Source organism: Monodelphis domestica, chromosome 2 (genome assembly GCF_027887165.1).
Source record: "Monodelphis domestica isolate mMonDom1 chromosome 2, mMonDom1.pri, whole genome shotgun sequence".
In the NCBI taxonomy this organism is placed as follows: Eukaryota; Metazoa; Chordata; class Mammalia; order Didelphimorphia; family Didelphidae; genus Monodelphis; species Monodelphis domestica.
The window spans coordinates 208,215,843-208,236,174 of NC_077228.1; the positions used below are offsets into that span (position 1 = coordinate 208,215,843).

General features: G+C 41.2%; 1 protein-coding gene across 2 annotated transcripts in view; it reads left to right on the plus strand.

Annotated features, from left to right (window-relative positions):
- Positions 1-20,332, plus strand: part of MRC2 (mannose receptor C type 2) — a 115,909-nt gene that overhangs the window by 47,838 nt on the left and 47,739 nt on the right. For both annotated transcript variants that reach the window (XM_007482540.3, XM_007482539.3), the window contains exons 2-7: positions 6,756-7,163; positions 8,868-9,041; positions 9,725-9,889; positions 12,324-12,437; positions 14,556-14,702; positions 20,112-20,300. In XM_007482540.3, the coding sequence (XP_007482602.2) occupies positions 6,756-7,163; positions 8,868-9,041; positions 9,725-9,889; positions 12,324-12,437; positions 14,556-14,702; positions 20,112-20,300 (1,197 nt within the window). The remainder of the gene's footprint in view (positions 1-6,755; positions 7,164-8,867; positions 9,042-9,724; positions 9,890-12,323; positions 12,438-14,555; positions 14,703-20,111; positions 20,301-20,332) is intronic.

The window sequence follows — 20,332 nt, forward strand, 5'->3', positions numbered from 1 at the left end:
CTGGGGGATGGGGGCTTTAAGTGACTTGTCCATTGGTCACACCTTAAGTGTCAGAGCTGGAACTAGAATCCAGGCCTCTCATTCCATTATGCCACATGGCTACCTGACCCCAGCACCATTAGTAACTACTCATGAGCAAACTTGTTGGGATTTAGAGAGGATGAGTTGGAACAGGAGGGTGAGGGATTATCTGAGATCCTTCTGAGACAATCCATCTCTTTGACCTCTAAGTAAGTGTCAATCCCACATCCCTTAACACTTCTTTTCTTTCCCAAGATTTAACAAAACTTCTTGTATATAGGAAGAACTTAAATATTGTCCCTCTGATTGATTAATCCTGTCTTAGTCCTGACCTTTCTCTTACCATGCTCATTAGGGGAAGCTTTTCTTGTTGTTACTGGTCTCTTCTTTCTTAGATTATTTTGTACCTATTTATTTACATGTTGGGATCTTTCAATGGAATATAAGCTCCTTGATGGCAGGGACTGTTTTTCTTTTTCTTTGTATCCTAAGCACCTACCTCAATATTAGATGCTTAATAAATGCTTATATTTTTTTAAGTATCATTTTATTATTACAAACCTGTCAATTGTGAGCAAATATGAACATTTTCCTGTACAAAGTACAAAATCTCCTGAAACTTTTAATTTCTAATGTGTATAGCTGTTTCTTAATATTTTAAATTTAACCTGGCAGTTCCAATGCTTTGATACGTTTGGGTTCCCTTTTGAACTTTTTTCTCTTCTTTTCTGTTTATTCCTTAAAATTATTCATTAAGGTCCTTTTTTCTTTTTCTTCCTTTTCCAGTTTCACTCATTTCCTCAATTTCCCTCTCCCTTAACTTTCCCACAAAAGTCCTCCCTGGTGACAAATATGTATAGAAGAGAAAAACAAATCCACACGATGACCATGTTTGAAAATGTAGATTTCATTCTGTCCTCTAAATCCATCACCTCTCTACCAAGAGGTTAGCTGCATGTGACAGCAGTTTTGTGCAGTCTTAACTTATTATTTGCACTGACAATATATATTACGTCTTTCACAATTGTTTTCCTTTACAATGTATTAATCTTATAAATCATTTTTATATATTTTCTCTGTGATACAAATGATCCAAGGTTGAGTCATGGCAGGTGCAATTGCTGATATGATAAGGGAACAAGAGAGTCAAGGGAAGAGGACATGTAGAGCTGAACTGGATCATCAAGGAGTTAAGAGGGAGAAATGAGGAGAGTGGATAGTGCAGGGTAGAGGGCCTGGGAAAGAATTAAGGAATCAAGGGATTGCAGATCATGGTGTGGATGAAGAATGGGGTTTGGTAAGGAAAGGCAAATGGGAGAGATGATGAGCCAATGGATTATGGTTAGATAAGGTGATTTCACAATTCCTTGGTGGTGCATTTGTGGGTAATGGCAACATCAAGGATATGATTATTTTTTTGTGTGACTGAGGTAAGGTGGAGGAGGAAGCCATGGGAAATAAGTAGATTAAGGAACTGAATGATTAAAATCTTCAAGGAAGAGTCAGTAAATATGTGGAAGCCCCCTTGTATTAGGGCATAAATTGGAGAGAAGAGAAAAAATTATGAGCCAGGTATCAAAGTCATTGAGGAAGGGAGAAATCTGGAGAAAACAGTTACTAGGATTTTGATTGGGTGATAGATATTAATTTCATGACTGAAAAAGGAGGAGAAATTAAGAGTGAGAGAGAGGTAGGTATGTCTTGGGCATCTGGAAGTGGCAACGGGGATCAAAGAGTAATATTCAAACTCTGTATTTTGGACCAGTAAATCCACAGGGAAATGCATGAAAGTGAATCCAGAACTAGAAAGAATAATCAGAGAGTGTGCCATCAGGGAGCAGAGAGGTTTTAGTGACTGCTGAAAGATGGAAGGGATGGGAGAGGAAAAGAATTAGGATGAAGGAAAGTTGGTTGCCTATGGAACAGGCATTCCAGATATGTCTAGGAAAGTTATCTTTTTTGGAGCTTATTGTAGCATATGGAATGAGATATTGGACTAAACCTGATTTCTCCCAGACCTCTTTCCAATTTTCCCAGCTGTTTTTGTGGAATAGTTGGAGATCTTGGATTTATTTAATTACTATGTTACTCTATTAAATTGCTTCTGGATCTGGTGTCCCCAATCTGTTTCACCAATCAACTTTTCTATTTCTTAACCAGTACTTAAGATTTATGATGATTACTGCTTTTGAAAATACTATAGTTTGAAATCTTGGACTGCTAGACTTCATTTCCCATTTTTTCCCATTGTTTTCTTTGAGGTTACTAAACTTTGTGATTACAATTCAATTTTGGTACTATTTTTTTCTAGTTCAGCAAAAGAATCCTCTGGTAGTTTGATTGGTATGGAATTGAATATGTAAGTTAATTTAGGTAGTGTTTTCATTTTTACTATATAAGCATAGCTCATCCATGAGCAATTAAAACCTGTAATTATTTATATCTGTACTTCTGGAAAGAGTGTTTTGTAGCTGAATAGTTTTTTAAATTCCTAAGTATGATTGCTAGTTTAACTCCCAGACAATTTATACATTCTACAATGGAATTAATGGAATTTGTTTATCTATCTCTTCCCAAAGAGCTTTGTTGGTAATATATAAGAATCAATTAAAAAATATCAAATAAAGTATTAGCAAAGAGGCTACAACTATTGTGAGGGTTTTTTTTGTCAACTTGGCTTTGCTTCTTTTTAAAAAAATCAGATTAGTTAATGATTTATCAATTTTATTAGTTTCTTTTCCTCCAAAAAACCCTAGCTCCTAGTTTTATTTATAATTCAATACTTTTTTTCTGTGTTTAATTTTGTTTATCTTTTTAAAATTTTAGAACATCTGTTTTTGTATTTGGGGACTTTTGTTGCTTTTCTAATTTTCCTAATTGTATATCAAATCCATTGATTCATTTTTTCTCTCTTTTGTTGATAAAAGTGTTTATAGACATAGAATCACCCCTAGGGATTACTCTGACTGAGTTCCAAAAGTTTTGATATATTGTCTCATTGTTTTTTTCATTGAGGAAACTGATTGAGGAAACTGATTCACCAGTTCTTTAGGATTGAATAGATTATTTTGTGTCCATTAAATTTTTTTTAACTTAAACATTTTTACTTAATTAATTTAGAATATTTTCCCCTGGTTACATGATTCACGTTCTTTCTCTCCCCTCCTCCCACACCCCTCCTGTAGCCAACAAGAAATTCCACTAGATTTTACATGTATCATTGATCAAGACCTATTCACATATTATTAATATTTGCATTAGGGTAATCATTTAGAGTCTACATCCCCCATCATATCCCCTTCGAACCATGTGATCAAGCAGTTGTTTCTCTTCTGTGTTTCTACTCCCAGTTTTTTCACTGGATGTGGATAGTGCTCTTTCTCACAAGTCCCTCAGAATTATCCTGGATTGTTGCATTGCTGCTAGTAGAGAAGGCCATTACATTTGATTGTAACACAGTGTGTATCAATCTCTGTGTACAATGTTCTCCTGGTTCTGCTCCTTTCACTCTGCATCAATTCCTGGAGGTTGTCCCAGTTCACATGGAATTCCTCCAGTTCATTATTCCTTTGGCCACAATAGTATTCCATCACCAACAGATACCACAATTTGTTTAGCCATTTCCCAATCGAAGGGCATCCTCTCATTTCCCTTTTTTTTTGCCACCACAAAGAGCATGGCTATAAATATTTTTGTACAAGTCTTTTTCCTTATTTAAATCTTTTATCCTTTCTCCATTTAAATTAAATTTGAATCCTTTCTTCAAATGCTCTTTAATGAGTGCACTATTTTTTTGCATTGTGGTCAGTAAAGGATATGTTTAATATTTCCCATTTTTATACTGTTTATACATTTTTAATCTTAGCCTGTGATCAATTTTTATAAAAGCATCATGTGCAGCTGAGAAATACGTATATGCCTTTTTATTCTTATTTAGTAATCACCCATGATCCAGTTTCACTTTTAAACAATTCTATACACTTTCTTAACTTTTTTCTAATTTATATTCTCATTAGATTTGTTAGGACTGAAATGAAAACATTTAGCTCCCTAACTACTATGGTTTTGTTATTTATTTCTCTTTATGTTTCTTTTTAAAATTTCATGTATTTGGATGTTATGACATTCCTTGTATCTGTATTAAATCTTTATATTATTTCATTATTTGGATTCTTTCAGCATAATGTAGTTATATCTTTTAACTATATCTTATTTATTGTTACTTTGTTTAAAATTATGATTCCTCCCTTTTACTTTTTAAAAATCACCTAGTACCTAAATTCTGCTTTAGCCTCTCATATTAATCTCTGTGAATCTTTGTTTCAAATGTGTTTCTTGTAAACAACATACTGTTGACTTCTATTCTAATCCATCCACTACCATCATCTATTTCATGGATAAATTTATCTTATTCAGCATCATTATGATGATTGCAAATTGTATATTTTTCCTTTATCACAACCTCATATCTTTTCTGCATTTGCTCTTGATCCCATCTTAAAAAAAAAGAAAATGGAGAAAGAGAAAGAATTTACTTGACGACTGTGTGTGTGTGTGTGTGTGTGTGTGTGTGTATGTGTACACATCCTTCCATTATCTGGTTTGAATAAGAGTGAAGGTCATTAGATGCCTGTTCTCCTCATTTCACCCTCATTATTTGTATATTTTTTTAATTTTACCCATTTTATGTACTCAATTTTAACTTTTTTTCATATACTTTCTGGAGTTTATGTGGGCAACTTGGCTTCTCTCTGACTTTTCATTTTGCCATCTAAGTCAATAAATATTTTATATTTGAGTATTGTATTCAGAAACCCACATTTATATTTATATTTTATCACATGGGACAATCAGATTGGAATCATACAAGTGGTTTTGGTGCTGGCCTTTTTGGAGCCCTGGTCTCAAATGTCCAATTCTATCTCTGGGAAGACTCTTAAGAAGCAGCTGGTATTTTTCCCTTTCTCTGGTCCCAGGATCTTTCCCTACCCCCTGCAGAGGGATATTTTCCATTAACCCATCATTGACCTTAAAGGAACTTTTGACTTCAAAACATTAAGTCTCTAGAGAGGCTTTGGGCAGCCTTGGTGAGTTTAGTTGTGGTTTGTGGGATAAGACAAGAGAAGAAATGAGAGAAAGGATCATATTGAGAGGATAAAGAACATCCAGGGTAGGGTCTGGCTCTGGAGGTCACTCCTCCACATAGTCTGCTTGGACCTATCCATTGAGATCACCTAGTATTATTTGAGAATTGAAGAAAGAGATCCTGGAGTCATAGTCACCAACATCCTGACTTCCATATTGGTGCTAATGTCTTATAGGAGGGTGATCATAAATCACATAATACCAGAGCTGAAGGAGATCTGAGATTGTCTAGTTTAGCCTTCCCTCAGTTAACTTAAAAAACAAACAAACTGTTGTCATTAAGTCATTTCAGTTGTGTCTGACTCTTCATGACCCCATTTGGAATTTTCTTGGCAATAGTGTTATAGTGGTTTGCCATTTCCCTCTCCAGCTCATTCTACAGCAAAGGAAACAAGCTTAAGTGAATTGCCCAGAGGCACACAGCTAGTAAGTGTTGGAGGCCAGAACTGAACTTAGGAAGATGAGTCTTCCTGATTCCAGGTCTGGCCTTCTTATCTTACCACGTGGCGGCCTTTTTAAAAAATCAATTTTTTAGTTGATCATTCCACAATAAAGTGGTATATTTTATTGAACAAAGAAACAAAAACATTTAAGCAAAACTAACAAGGCAACCGTATTTGATTGTATAAGCAATATTTTCCTCCTGTAATTCTCTACTTCTTCAGGAATGTGTTTTGTTCTCTGTTATCTAGGGCCAAGATTATTCATTGCAATTGGAGTCCAGCAACCTCTGTTGTTTTCACTTATATTATTGAAGTCATTATGAATATAGTTTTCTTTGTTCAATATCACTTCATACAAGTCTTCTCATTCTTCTTTGAATTTTTCATGTTCTTCCTTCCAATAATATTCCATTAGGTTCAGAGACCAGAATTTGTTCAAACCTTCTTGACTTACAGAAAAGGAAACAGAGACCCTAGGAAGATGTGACTTACCCAAAGTTGCACTGCTTTATATATGGCAGAACCACTACTTTTACCCAGGCCCTTCTTATTCTCAGTCTAGCTCTTTTTTTCATACTACTATCCTGGGATTTGGAGCTGGGGAATGTCCTGATGAAAATGGTGCTTATGAATATGCTTGTTGATAATATATAAGGTGGAGTAGGGGAAGGAGAGACAGAGATGGAGATGGGGGGGGAGAGAGAGGGAGAGAGAGAGAGAGAGAAGGGGAGAGAGAAAGAGGGAGAGGGAAGAGAGGGAAGAGGGAGAGAGAGAATAAAGGGGGAGAGAGAAAGGGAGAGGGAAGAGAGAGAGGGAAGAGGGAGGAAGGGAGAGAGAGAGAAAGAGAGAGAGAGAAGAAGGGGAGAGAGAGAGGGAGAGGGAAGAGAGGGAAGAGAGGGAAGAAAGGGGGAGAGAGAAAGGGACAGGGAAGAGAGAGAGGGAAGAGGAGGGAGAGAGAGAGAGAGAGAGAGAGAGAGAGAGAGAGAGAGAGAGAGAGAGAGAGAGAGAGAGAGAGAGAGAGAGATTGACAAGTTAACTAAGAGGTTATTTTATAGGAAGTCCTGAGAATGATATTGGTGGGGATTCAAAGAAATCAATGAACAGGAGAGACATTTTAAATTCCTTATTACCTGCTTTCTTTTCCAGAGCCCAATGTTTTCCTGATCTTCACTCATGGGCTACAAGGCTGTCTGGAGGCTCAGGAAGGGCAGGTTAAGGTCACACCAGCCTGCAACACCAGCCTACCTGCACAGCAATGGAAGTGGGTCTCCCGCAATCGGCTCTTCAACTTGGGCACCATGCAGTGCCTGGGCACAGCCTGGCCTGGTGCTAATACAACATCAGCCCCATCCCTGGGCACCTACGAGTGTGACCGAGAAGCCCTAATCCTGCGCTGGCACTGCCGGACTCTGGGGGACCAACTATCTTTGTACCTGGGGGGCCAGACTGGGAACAACTCAAAGACTGCCGTTTCTGATCGTGGAGACCAGACAAGGGGCAACCAGTGGCGCATCTATGGAAGTGATGAGGATCTGTGCTCTGTACCCTACTATGGTGAGGGGTCTGGGGTGGGATAATGCTTCTAAAGAGAGTATGAGGAGTGGTGAACAGCTCCCTCCTAATGCTATGGGCTCTGGGGAAAGAGTCCCTCCCTTTCTTCCACAATTTCACTCTTCAAATAAAATCTTTCCTAAGTAATTTACTTTTCAACTATTTCCTAAGTAATAATCATTTAAATTTATATAATAGTATGAATTTTGGCAAAGATTTTCCCGTATGTTACCTCATTTGATCCTCACAACAGTTTTGTGTTGTTGAGCCATTTCAGTTGTCTCTGACTCTTCATGACCCCATTTGGGGTTTTCTTAGCAGAGATACTGGAGTGGTTTGCCATTTCTTCTTCCAACTGATTTTACAGATGAGGAAACTGAGGCAAACATGGTTAAGTGATTTGCCCACAGTCATATGGCTAGTAAGTGTCTGAGTATATTTGAACTCAGATCTTCCTGACTCTAGGCCTGGAGCTCTATTCACTAAGCCACTCTAAGTACTATTATTTTTCCCACTTTTCAGATGAGGGACTCAAGGCTTAGAGAAGTAGAGAGGTCAAACAATTAGCTCAGAATCACACAGAGTAGCTTGAGTTGGAGGCAAATCCCAATTCCAGCATTCCACCCATCATATTACTCTGATTTTCCAAAGTGTTTTTATGTCCATCTCATTTTATCCTTCATTATGAAGTTAAATAGAGCAATTTAAATCTCCATTTTATGGAAGAATTAAGGTCTGGTATTGTTAGGTCACACATTGTGTTAGTGGCAGAGCTAAAACTGGGGCACCTGAGCACCAGAACTGTTCTCACTAGGCAGTTCTCCTCCTCTCCCCTTTCTTGGAAGACCACCTGGCTTCTGAGAGAAGTAAACTGGCTGGCAACATTGGGGGAGCAGTGTGGCAAGAGAAAATGGGACCTCTGGGCAGCAAGGCTTGAAAGGGGTTACCTTTTAGCCATCTCTCCTCTTGGCCTCTCCCCACATCCACACCTGGCAGTCTGTGTCTCTATATGTAGGAAAGAAACACCTATACACTCAACTTGGACAGAAGCTTCTCTGGCTCTGTAGGGAACTGATCCTCTGGGGAGTGATAAATCCTTGTCTTTGAAGGTTTTAGGCTAGATTCATGGAATAAAAGGGAAAGGAGAAGGATGGGATGGAATTTAAGACTAGGAGACCTCTAGCTTTTCATAGCCACAAGTGGGAGACTTGTTGTTCAGTCGTATCCAACTGTGACCCCATGGATGATAGCATACTAATATTGTCCAAGAGGATTTCTTGGCAAAGAAAGTGGAGTAGTTTGACATTTCCTTCTCCAGTATATTAAGGCAAATAGAGTTAAATGACTTGCCCAGACACAACTAAAAAGTGTCTGAGGCTGGGAGTCCAGCGAGCGAGGTATAGCAGGGTAAATCTGGAAGCTCTTTGAGGAAAACATGGTCAGATCCATTTATTTCCTTTCTGTCTCTACTAAGGCTAAGGATATGGAAGGCAAAGAGAAAAAAAACCTGGGAAAACAGATCTTTCATCTTCCTCTTGCTTCTATCCCACCATCCCCATACTATCCAGAATTCCTACTAGTTGTATGATAGAGAGCTGGGGCAATGGGCTGGTCACTCATACCCCAGCCCACTTGACTGAAGTGCAGATAGGATAGGAAATGATTTTGGCACCCTAATAATGAGAACTCTGCCCCTCTCCCCAACAGAAATCTACACAATTCAAGGAAACTCTCATGGGAAGCCCTGTACCATCCCCTTCAAATATGACAATCAGTGGTTCCATGGGTGTACCAGTACCGGCAGAGAAGACGGGCACCTCTGGTGTGCCACCACCCAGGATTACGGCAAGGATGAGCGATGGGGCTTTTGCCCCATTAAGAGTGAGTGTTGCTCCTGCCATCCCTACACCCATCTCCAGAGTGGGAAGAAGGGGAGGGAAATAGTGGGTAGGAGAAGGATTGAAGGGAGTTATTAATAATCTTGCAGATGAAGGCTGGAAAGGTTAGAAGGAGGCTGGGAATATGTTGGGGGCGGGTGGGATGTAGAAAGAAAATTGAAGGACGAGGAGACCAGGAATGGAGGCAGATTTGGTGGAATTTTAGGGGCTTGTGTGAGATGTGGCTCTCTTGTCTCTTTCTGTTCCCACTGTCCTTTTGGACTTGGAGATGGAATATGAATAGGATCCCTTCTCTCTCTCTCTGTGTCTCTCTTTCTCTCTCTCTGTCTCTGTCTGTCTGTCTGTCTGTCTGTCTGTCTGTCTGTCTCTCTCTCTCTGTCTCTCTGTTTCTCTCTCTCTTCTGGACCCTTCTTGGAATAATATCTTTAAAGACATAAAGCAAAATACCCAGGATTACAAAGGAAACCAATTGTATTACAATTTGGTCATTAATATTTATTAATTTAAAAATGTTTATGGACTCTGAATTAGGAATCTCTGGAATAGGAGGTTGAGGTTATCACATAGTACCAGGGGGACTCTTTAGGAGGGTCACTTGTGGGGTCAGCCACTAGGCTGTGTCTCCTCCGAGCTTCCTTCATTCTTTCTTTCCTACTGCTGTTTTAGGTAACGACTGTGAGACTTTTTGGGATAAGGACCAGCTAACAAACAGCTGCTACCAGTTTAACTTCCAGTCTACACTGTCTTGGAGGGAAGCCTGGGCCAGTTGTGAGCAGCAGGGAGCTGACCTGTTGAGCATCACTGAGATCCATGAGCAAACGTACATCAATGGTGAGTGAGGCCAGGATGGAGAAGACTGATGTTCCCAATCTCTTCTCCCTAATTCTAACTAACTCCACTAGTAATAAGTCTTCTCTTTTCCTATAAACAGCCAAGCACTGCATATAGGGTCAACAGTGAACTGGACCCTTTCAACAGCAAACAGAGATGTCTTGGAGGACTTTTGGTGGGCAAGAACTGAGGTGTAGTGGGGAAAAATGCCTGTGGAGGGTTTTTGGACAATGTTTTGCTGGTAAATGTTTAACCACCAGCCCCCCAGGGGGGAAGAGTACTCTCCATATACTTTTAAATTTAATCTTTATTATTAACATTTTTTGCATTCATCTCAAGTCTATATGATCAACAAAATAGCAAATCAAACCCTGATTTGTAGCGTTTGCTTATTTTTGGTGTGTAAGTGCTCATGCAGAAAATTTAACAATGGACTCTCTTAATCCAGTAAGAGATGACTCTAGCATACCCCTGGTACCAGAGCACACTCTCCTTTGTTTGTGCATGTGTAGGAGGATAAAAGAATCACTGGGCTGTTGAAGGCAGATTGGTAGAGGAGAGAAGGGTAAGATATTCAGAGGCAAGGCTACTGTCATTTATATTAAATAAAAAAAATACACACAATGCATCAGTGGACTGTGATTTCAGTGATATGTTAACTCCCTCTACCAAATGCAGATCATAACCCGTCTATAATAAACATAATAAGGCTACAGAGCCTATGATTTCATTGGCATAGCATAGTGATTCTCAAAGCGTGGTCTTGGGGATTGCTGGGGGTCCTCAAAACCCTTTTAGGGGGTCTGTGAGATCAAAACCATTTTAATAATAATACTAAATTGTTCTAATGAATAATATGACAAAATTAATAGATATAATCCACATAAATAAAGGCTATTTGGAATCTTCAATAAATTTAAGAGTATAAAGTGGTCCTCAAAATTTTTTTGAGTGGAAAGGAATTAAAATTTAAAAAAAACCCTTCACCTTCTGTCTTAGCATCACTTCCAAGTCAGAAACAAGTAGCATAAGGCTAGGCAATTGGGGGTTAAATGTCAGGGTCACACAGCTAGGAAGTGTCTTAAGTCCAGATTTGAATCCATGTCTTCCTCACTCCAGGCCAGGTGTTCTGTCCACTACATACTTAGCTGCCCCATACTCATGAGAGCTAGAATTTACCTACTGCTTTTAGATTTGTAAAATCCCTTACCTATATTATCTCATTTGATACTCATAATAATTCTGTGAGGAGGGGAGGCTAGCTAGCATGGTGGATAGAGCACCCGATCTGGAGTTGGGAGGTCCTGGGTTCAAATCTGGCCTCAGACACTTCCTAGCTTTGTGATCCTGGGCAAGTCACTTAATCCCCATTGCCTAGCCCTTGTCGTTCTTCTGTCTTAGAATTCATACTAGTATAGTACGAATTAATATAATTATTAATTTTACTAATATATAACATATAAGTATAATATAATTAATATAATAATATATTATCATAGTACAGAATGAATCAATATAATAATATAGTATTTTGTTATGATAATATTATATAAGATGACATTATATTATAGCTGGATAATATATATTGTATAATAATATTATACTATTATTAATAGTGTTTAATTTGATTAAAATCATAGTATTTTAAAGGTTTAAAATCATTAAAACAAACCATGTCATGTAGATATTTTAGCTTAGCAGACAAGTCAGAAGGAATCAGTTGAGGCTGAGAGGTGGACCAAAGGGCCTTAAGTCCAATAAGTATCAGAAATGAGGCCAAAACCCAGGCCAGCATGCCAGCACATAGCCTCTCCCACGTGAGTGACAAAACTAAATAATGAGATAAACGAAATAAAGAAGATCGGAAAAACATAGAGCCTCAAATTGCCCACTATTTCTCAGTTTGCCGAAAGGAATGTGCCAATATTCTGGCAAGATTCAGCAATAATGTGACATGGTAGGGAATAATAGCGACAATGGTGAGAGGCTGGCTATGTGACCTTGGGTAAATCACTTGATCTCTCCGTTCTACCTTCCCCCCCCAAACCCTCTCAGAGTCTAAATTGAAGAACTGATGCAGAACAATGTCCACGGGCATTGGTAGGAGGAGTTGCCCAGACCATTGAAATCCTAAGCCTGGAACAACCCCAATGACCAGAAATAATAATCGGATCCCCAATGGTGGCAATGATAATGGTGGTGATGTGCTTGGGGTTCCTTTCAGATCTTTCTTCCATTGGTGAACTTGGATTTTTATTTTGGGGCTCTCTCCTTTCCAGCTGGATAAATTGTTTCCCTGTTTCTATTCAGGCTTTGCATTTTGGGATTTGTACATAGTGGGCATTTTGGTTAAAATTAATTCCTGTTTCCTCTCTCCCCCCCACTTTCCTTCTCTCTTTCCACCTCCATCCCCTTTCTTTGGCCTTGTGCCCAGGACTGCTCACTGGCTATAGCTCTACCCTCTGGATTGGACTCAATGACCTGGACACCAATGGCGGCTGGCAGTGGTCTGACAATTCTCCCCTCAAATATCTTAACTGGGAGAGCGGTAAGGCTTTAGACCTCCACATCCATCTGGCATGCCAGAGGAAGTCCCGCCGTCTCTTCCTTTCTTCTAAGGGGAGAGAGCTCTGCTCTCTTCCTTAGAGGCAACAACCTAGAGGTAAATAGGGATAGAGATGAAGCTAAGTGGTTCTGCCGGATCTGGGATCAGGAAGAGCTGAATTCAAACCTAACTTCAGCCATGTTCTAACCTTTAAGCAAGTCACTTAATCACAATCTGCCTCAGTTTCCTCATCTGTAAAATGTGAATATTAGTAGCATCTGCTTCCAGGTTGCTGTGAGGATAAAATGAGATAATATCTGTAAAGGGCTTTGCAAACCTTCAAACATTATATAAATGCTATTTATTAAAAAAAAAAACCCAAACAAACACCTTTCCTTCCATCTTAGAACTAATGCTAAATATTGGTTCCAAGGCGGAAGAGCAGGTAAGGGCTAGGCAATGGGGGTTCAGTGACTTGCCCAGGATCACAAAGCCACTTAGCTGTTCCCATAAATGCTAGCTATTATTGGAACTGGAAGTAGGGGGTCTTATTGTTGGAGAAGAAATAGGGCTGGGGGACACTCCTTCCTCCCCTCTGCCTTTCCTGCCTTTTGTTCTTCCCCCTTAGAGTCTTTTGTTGCTACTGTAGTTTAAGCTGGGTCGCATGGATCTCAGCTCAGAGCTTCACTTGCTCCATAACTCTTCTCCTGACTCCTTTCCTGGGTGCTTAGATGGGCAGTGCTGATTAGCAGAGAGAATGGGCTTCTGGAAGGGTTTGCCTTATAAGCCCTCATTCAGCCTGGTCCTCTTCCCACTCACCTGCCAGCCTGTGATCTTCTGGGGAGGGGGAGATTCTGGGAAGAGCTGCAACCCACATCTGGACCATATTTGCTGTTCAATCTACTTGGCACTCTCTTAACCCTTCTTGACCCATGGGGCCTTTCCTCCAGGGTCTGATGCTCACAGGATCATTGAATTAGAGCTGGAAGGGATGGGAGAGGTCAGCCAATCCAACCCCCTTATTTTAAAGATGAGGAAACTGAGGCCTGGAGAGGTGACCTGTCTGAGGTCCTGTAGGTAGTGTCAGAGACAGGATTTGAATTCAGGTCCTTTAAATCCAAACCTTCTTGACACTGGGCTCACTATACCCTTCAGCTTGTTAATGCCTCAAGTCTCAACCTCCAACATAGGGCAAAGTCTAGGCAACTTCTATCACTAGCCAGGAGGATGAATTGGCAGGGAGAGAAGTGTGGATTCTGTGAGGTTGGTTTAGGGGACCACAGGATCCCCTGAGGACACTGAAATCAGAAGCTGTGCCCTCTAGAACCTATGAACAGGTGGGACCAAGTTGGTTTGGAGAGAACTGTTGCTTTCCTTTCTATTTCTTAACTTGGAGATATGGTGGGGAGGTGGGTGAGGCTTTAGGGCTCCACATACGAGCTCTTCCCTTCCTGGGGGATGTTTCTCTCTCTCCCCCTTTCTCTACTTCGCTTTCTCTATTTCTTTTTTTTCTCTCTCTCCATTTCTATTTCTCTTTCTTTATTTCTGTATCTGTCTCCCTTTCTCTGTCTCTGTGTCTCTGTCTTTCTGTCTATCTCTGTTTCTACCTCTGTTTCTCTTTGTTTCTGTATCTCTGTCTCTTTTTCTCTATCTCTTTCTGTATCTCTGTCTTTCTGTCTGTCTCCCTTTCTATCTCTGTTTCTGTATCTCTGTCTTTCTGTCTGTCTCCCTTTCTATCTCTGTTTCTGTATCTGCCTCTTTCTCCCCATCTCTCTCTGTCTCTGCCTCTCTTTTTCTGTCGGTCTCTTTTTGTGTGTCTCTCTTTGTTTTTGTATCTGTCTATCTCTCTGTATGTCTTTTTCTTTCTCTCTCTGTTTCTATTTCTCTGTCTCTTTTTATCTCTATCTCTCTGTGCCTCTATTTCTCTGCCTCTTTTTCTCTTTCCATCTCTCTGTGTCTCTGTCTGTCTGTCTCTGCCTTTTTCTCTTTCTGTTTCTCTTTGTCTTTTCTCTGACTCTATCACTGTCTCTCTGTCTGTCTGTTTCTCTCTCTCTCTATCTCTCTGTGCCTTTGTCTCTCTTTTTCTCTGTCTGTCTCTTTCTCTCTCTCTTTGTCTCACAGATCAGCCAGACAATCCCAGTGAGGAGAACTGTGGAGTGATCCGGACAGAGTCATCTGGTGGCTGGCAGAACCGGGACTGTAGCATTGCCCTGCCGTATGTGTGTAAGAAGAAGCCCAATGCTACAGCTGAGGCCTCCCTGGAGCCAGGTAAGCATGGCATTAGAGGAAGAAAAGGGTTGGGGCAGCATTAGCCCCTCCCAGGGGATGGCCTAGGTGGTGATGGGCCCGTGCCCAGGGCTGACCTTCTCTCTCTCTCTCTGCCTTCCCTGGGCTCTTGGTCTATCTGTGCCTCTCCTTCCAAGGACTCTGGAGTTTGGCTTGGTCTTGCTGACACTGCCACACCCAACCCCTTTGGGCAGCACTTAATGAATGAATGAAAAGGCATTCTGTGCCTATCTCAAGGGTGGAAAAAGCCTTCATTAACTTGGTTCCACTGGCAATGGCATTTTTCCAAAAGAATTTTCATACTGGAAGACAAAGGGGGAAAAACCTACACACACAGGCATAAAAGTTGGTATGTTTTCTAGAGAACAGATTTCCAATACTACATTAATCTTCAGCTCTTATAATTTCTCTGCTGACCCTGTCAGTGTCCCATTATAGGAGCCCTGAATGCTCCCCCCAAAACAGCAAGGACAGAGGTGGCAGCACCCGTATCTCCCCTGAACCTCCTCCTCATTCTCTTATTCATTACTTCTCATTCCTTTCCAGTGACTGGGATTTCCTGCCTTCAGCCCCATCTCCTTCCCCTCTGAGGCTCGTTCTCCCTAACCTAGTGGCTACCTAAAAATTGCGATGGTCACCCCAGAGTGAGGGTCTCCTGGCCCCCAGTTTCCTCTTCTCTTCCACAACTGGATAAGGCGCTCAAGCTTATGTGTAGTTGCTCAAACAGAACTTTAGACCCAAGATAGATATGGGGGTTTTCTGCTTCTCTTGTGAGCCTCTGACTTCTTTATATGTGTTCCCAAATCTAATAGGTCACTTGGACCTTGTAGCCACTCTTTCCTGGCCCTATGGATGATGAAGTTACTCCTCTGTGGGGGTCTTGATGCCTCTTCCACGATGGACCTCCTAGGTGCTGTCTCCATCTCCCCTGGAGCCCTTACTCTTACCCATGCCCCGTTCTCTCCGTTTTTTTCCTCCTATGTTCTAATCCAGGGCCTGGGACCCAAGAATTGCATTTGTCATCACCATTGTCAGCATTATCAGAGCTCATTTATAAAGGAGATTTTAAAAGCACTTTATGCACATGATCTCATTCATGTATCTCTCTCCAGGACTTGAAGATTTACAAAGTGCTTTCTTTGAAATAACCCTGGAAGAGGGCAGCTATGTAGCAGAGTGAATAGGGCACTAGGCCTGGAGTTAGAAGGGCCTAGGTTCAAATTTGGCCTCAGATGCTTCTTAGCAGGCTGACTCTGGATAAGTCATTATCCTGATTGCTTAGTCCTTGCCAACCTTATTAAGACAGAGGGCAAAGATGGGGGGATGAGAGTAAATAAATAGCCATGGAAGGTCCATAATATGGTGGAAAGAGCACAAGTACTTGATTAAGAAGTCCTGGGTTCAAATTCCACCTCTATCTCTTATTATTTCTAAGACATTTGGCAAGTCACTTATCTTGCCTGGGTCTCACTTTCCTCATTTATAAAATGAAGGAGATGGGCTATATGTCCTCAGAGAGCCCTTCCAGTAATATATCTCTGAACTATGAGGAGAAAACTGAGGCTTATAGAAGCTGATTATCTATTAATCATTCTCAATTTATCCGGTATATAACTTATTTTTACATAGTTGTTTACTTGTTTGTCACTAGGACAGAAAGTAAGGGTTTAAAAAACAAGGGAAAGGAAGGAAGGGAGGGAGGAAGGAAGGAAGGAAGAAGGGAGAAAGGGAAAGAAGGAAGGGAAGGAGGGAGGGAGGAAAGAAGGAAGGAAGGAAGGGCCAATTTCCTAACAATTAAAGTTGTCCGAAATGTGGAATGGGATTGCGGGGATTGTTCTTGGGGTTTGGTAGTGAGTAGTCCAAACCTAGATGGTAGGGTCCTGATACCATCTGGGCACACAAGTCCCCAGCCTTGCTAAATTTTCCCCCAGAAAAATAGTGCACACAATTTTGTGAGATTCTATTTCATCCTCCTCCCTTCACATTCTGTCTTCCTCATCACTCCTTGCTAGTCATTCAGCTTCTTCCTTCCTTCCTTCACTCTTCCTTTCTTTCTCCTTTTCATCAAGGTGTTTTATTTATGCTCTTGGCCAGAGTCCCTCCAATCCCTGAGCCCTGGCCCCAGGCAGTGCTGAGAATGTGTGTGTGAGAGAAGGAGGAGTGAGATTAAGGTGAAAGGATGACATCACAGCTGGCCAATCAGAACAATTCCCCAGCCCAACCCCTTAGGGGATAACTCCGGGATCCTGCAAAGTTATCCTGTCGCTAGGATACATCCAGAGCCTCAGCCTGTACCACAGTGTCCGCAGCTTCTTTTCTGTGCTTGGGGGGTGGGGTGGGGAGGGGAGTTGGGGGGGAGCAGGTGGGGTGCCTCTGTTTCTAGCAGGGCCTCTTTCTCAGGCCCATTGCTCCATGGTTACCTGACCAGGCCCATCTGCTGTATCTCTCCTCTCAAAAGGAAGCCTTATTTGAATTTATTTTTCTTATTTAAGAACATTCAGTTGCACCCAGCTCTGACCACTTAAAGTCAACTTTAGATGTTCCAGCTTTAGCAGACCTTCAAGTCAGGAGCAGGATTTCATGTGTGTGTGTGTGTGTTAGAAAGTATAAGATATATAAGTCCAGTGAGGTGGCCCAGTGGTTGGAGCTCCAGGCTGGGAGGACCTGAGTTCAAGTCTGACCTCAGACACTTCCTAGCTGTGTGACCCTGGGCAAGTCACTTAACCCCCATTGCCTAGCCTTTACCACTCTTCTGCCTTGGAGCCAGTACTTAGTATTTATTCTAAGATAGAAGGTAATGGTTTGTAACCATGCAAAAATATTCTAAATTAATTACCTAATTAATTTAAAAAATAAAATAAAGAAGGTAAGAGTTTAAAAAAGAAAAATAAAATATAAGATATTATACTGAGTAATCAGAGAGGACTGGAATTAATCTAGAATCTGGAAATAAGGTTCCTGGAGGAGGTGGGTTGGGGGGTAGGGGAGAGATATCTTATCATGGTGCCAAGTACTGAATACTCTATTTTGACCCTGGATGTCACTTAATCTGTCTGCCTCAGTTTCTTCTTCTGTAAAATGGGGATAACAAAAGGACCAATCTCCCAGGGTTGTGGTGAGGCTAAAATGGGGTAATGCTTGTAAAGGGCCCAGCACAGTGCCTGCCACATAATAGGTGATTAATAGAAATATTTATCTCTCTTATTCTCCTGGGCCTTCTGCCTTCTCTTTTTATATTCACTCTTGCTGATTTTTCAACAGCTGTGATGGTTATCAGTTAGCATCTCAATCAACCAATGAACATTTATTTATTTATTTATCTATCTTTTAAACCCTTATATTTTATCTTGGAATCAATACTGTGTATGAGTCCTAAGCAGAAGCGTGTTAAGCAATAGGGGTTAAATGATTTGCCAAGGTTACACAGGTAGGAAGTGTTTGAGGCCTAATTTGAACCCAGGACCCTAGGCCTGGCTCTCAATCACACTAAGCCATCTAGCTGCCCCCCATTTATTTATTTTTAAACCATTTCCTTCCATCTTAGAATCAATAATCGTGTATTGGTTCCAAGGCAGAAGAACAACAAAGACTAGGCAAATGGGGGTGAAGTAAAACTTGCCCAGGGTCACATTATCTAGGAAGTGTCTGAGGGCACATTTGAATCCAGGTTCTTTCATTTCTAGACCTGCCTCTCAATCCATCGAGTCACTTAGTTGACCTTCCCCCTAATGCTTCCTTGTGCCAGGCACCATATGTAGCAAGGGCCAGGGATACAAAGAAAAATGCAACATAGTCACTGCCCTCAGGGAGATTCCCAGGCTAATAGAAAAGGCAGGGCAGCTAGGTAGCACAGTGGATAGAGCACCAGACTTGGAATCAGGAGAACCTGCATTCAAATCTGGTCTCAGACACTTCTTAGCTATGTGACCTTGGGCAAGTCATTTAACCCCTATTGCCCAATCCTTATTGCTCTTCTGTTTTAGGATTCATAGTAAGATACAAGGTAAGGGAAAGAAAGAAAGAGAAAAAGATAGAAATGAAGAAAGGAGGAAAGGAAGGGAGGAAGGGAGGGAGGGGAGAGAGGAGAAAAGAAAGAAAGAAGGAAATGAAAGAAAGAAAGGAAGGAAGGAAAAGAAAGAGAGAAAGAAAGAAGTAAAGAGAGAAAGAGAAAGAGAGAGAGACAGAGACAGAAAGAGAGAGAGACAGAGACAGAAACAGGGAGGGATGGAGGAAGAGGCAGGGCTGAAAGAAGACATGAAAGCCAGAGGTTTACTTTGAATGAAGTTGCCAAGTCTTGCTGCTTCTACTTCCACCACATCTCTTGCACCTGTCCCATTCTTTCCATTCACACAACCATTATTCTGGTCTAGGCTCTCATTGCTTCTGGTTTGCTGTTGCTGATGTAACCTTGGAGTTGGTCTTTAGTTCTCTTCTTTCTCCAATCCATCAGAAGACATCAAAATATAGCCACTGAAACAAAATTCCTCTAGCTCAAGTCTGATTATGTTACTCCTTTACCCATTAACCTCTAGTGACTCCTTCTTACTTAGGTTCTGATCATTTCTTTTTAGATTTGAATGTGACTCTGACCTGTCTTTTCAGCTTTATTGTACATTTACTGTTGTTGAGTTGTTTCAGTTGTGTCCAGCTCTTCCTGACTCCATTTGGAGTTTTCTTGGCAGAGATGCTGGAGTGATTTGCCAGCTTCCTTCTCCAGCTCGTTTTACAGATGAGGAAACTGAGGCAAATAGGGTTAAGTGGCTTGCCTTGGGTCACACAGCTAGTAAATGTCTGATAGCCAGATTTGAACTTCAGTCTTCCTGACTCTAGCCCCAGCACTCAATCCACTGCACTATCTAATATTTATTATATATTATTCCTGCACACTATGGTCCAGACAGCCAAAGGGTTCCATGACACAAAAAAGGTTAAGGACTCCTGCTCTGTAGACTATATACAAATACATACAAGATAAATTTTGGGGGAGGTATGGAGAGCATAGAACACCATCACTGAGGACGAGTAAAGACTTTATGTAGAAAATCTTCTTTGAGCAGAGTTTTGAAGGAAACAAGGGATTTTAGGAAGGTGAAACACATTCCAAGGCTGAGGGACAGCCAGTGCAAAGCCACTATTTCCCCTGTACTTGGCTGCCTCTCCTCCTTGGCTTAAAAGATTCATTCACTCATTCATCCAATAAACATTTATTAAGCACCCACTATATACCAGGCATTGTGCTAAGGGCTGGGAGTACAAAGAGAGGCAAAAGACACCGCCCTCATGAACAATTATGGAGTTTTTTGATTGTCTTGATTCAGTGATGAGAGGATCTTGGCAATCTATCTCTAGGAGAGGGATGGGGAGAGTTAGTGAATGTGTTCCCTCTTGCAGACTCCTGGGCTGATATGAAGGTTGAGTGTGAGCCGAGTTGGCGGCCCTTCCAATCCCATTGCTATCGCTTGTTACAAGAGAAACGGAGCTGGCATGAGTCCAAGAAGGCATGTCTGAGGGGAGGTGGGGACCTGCTCAGCATCCATAGTCTGGCAGAACTTGAGTTTATCACCAAGCAGATAAAACAAGGTGAGTAGCCTGCCACCACCTCCCCAGCTACC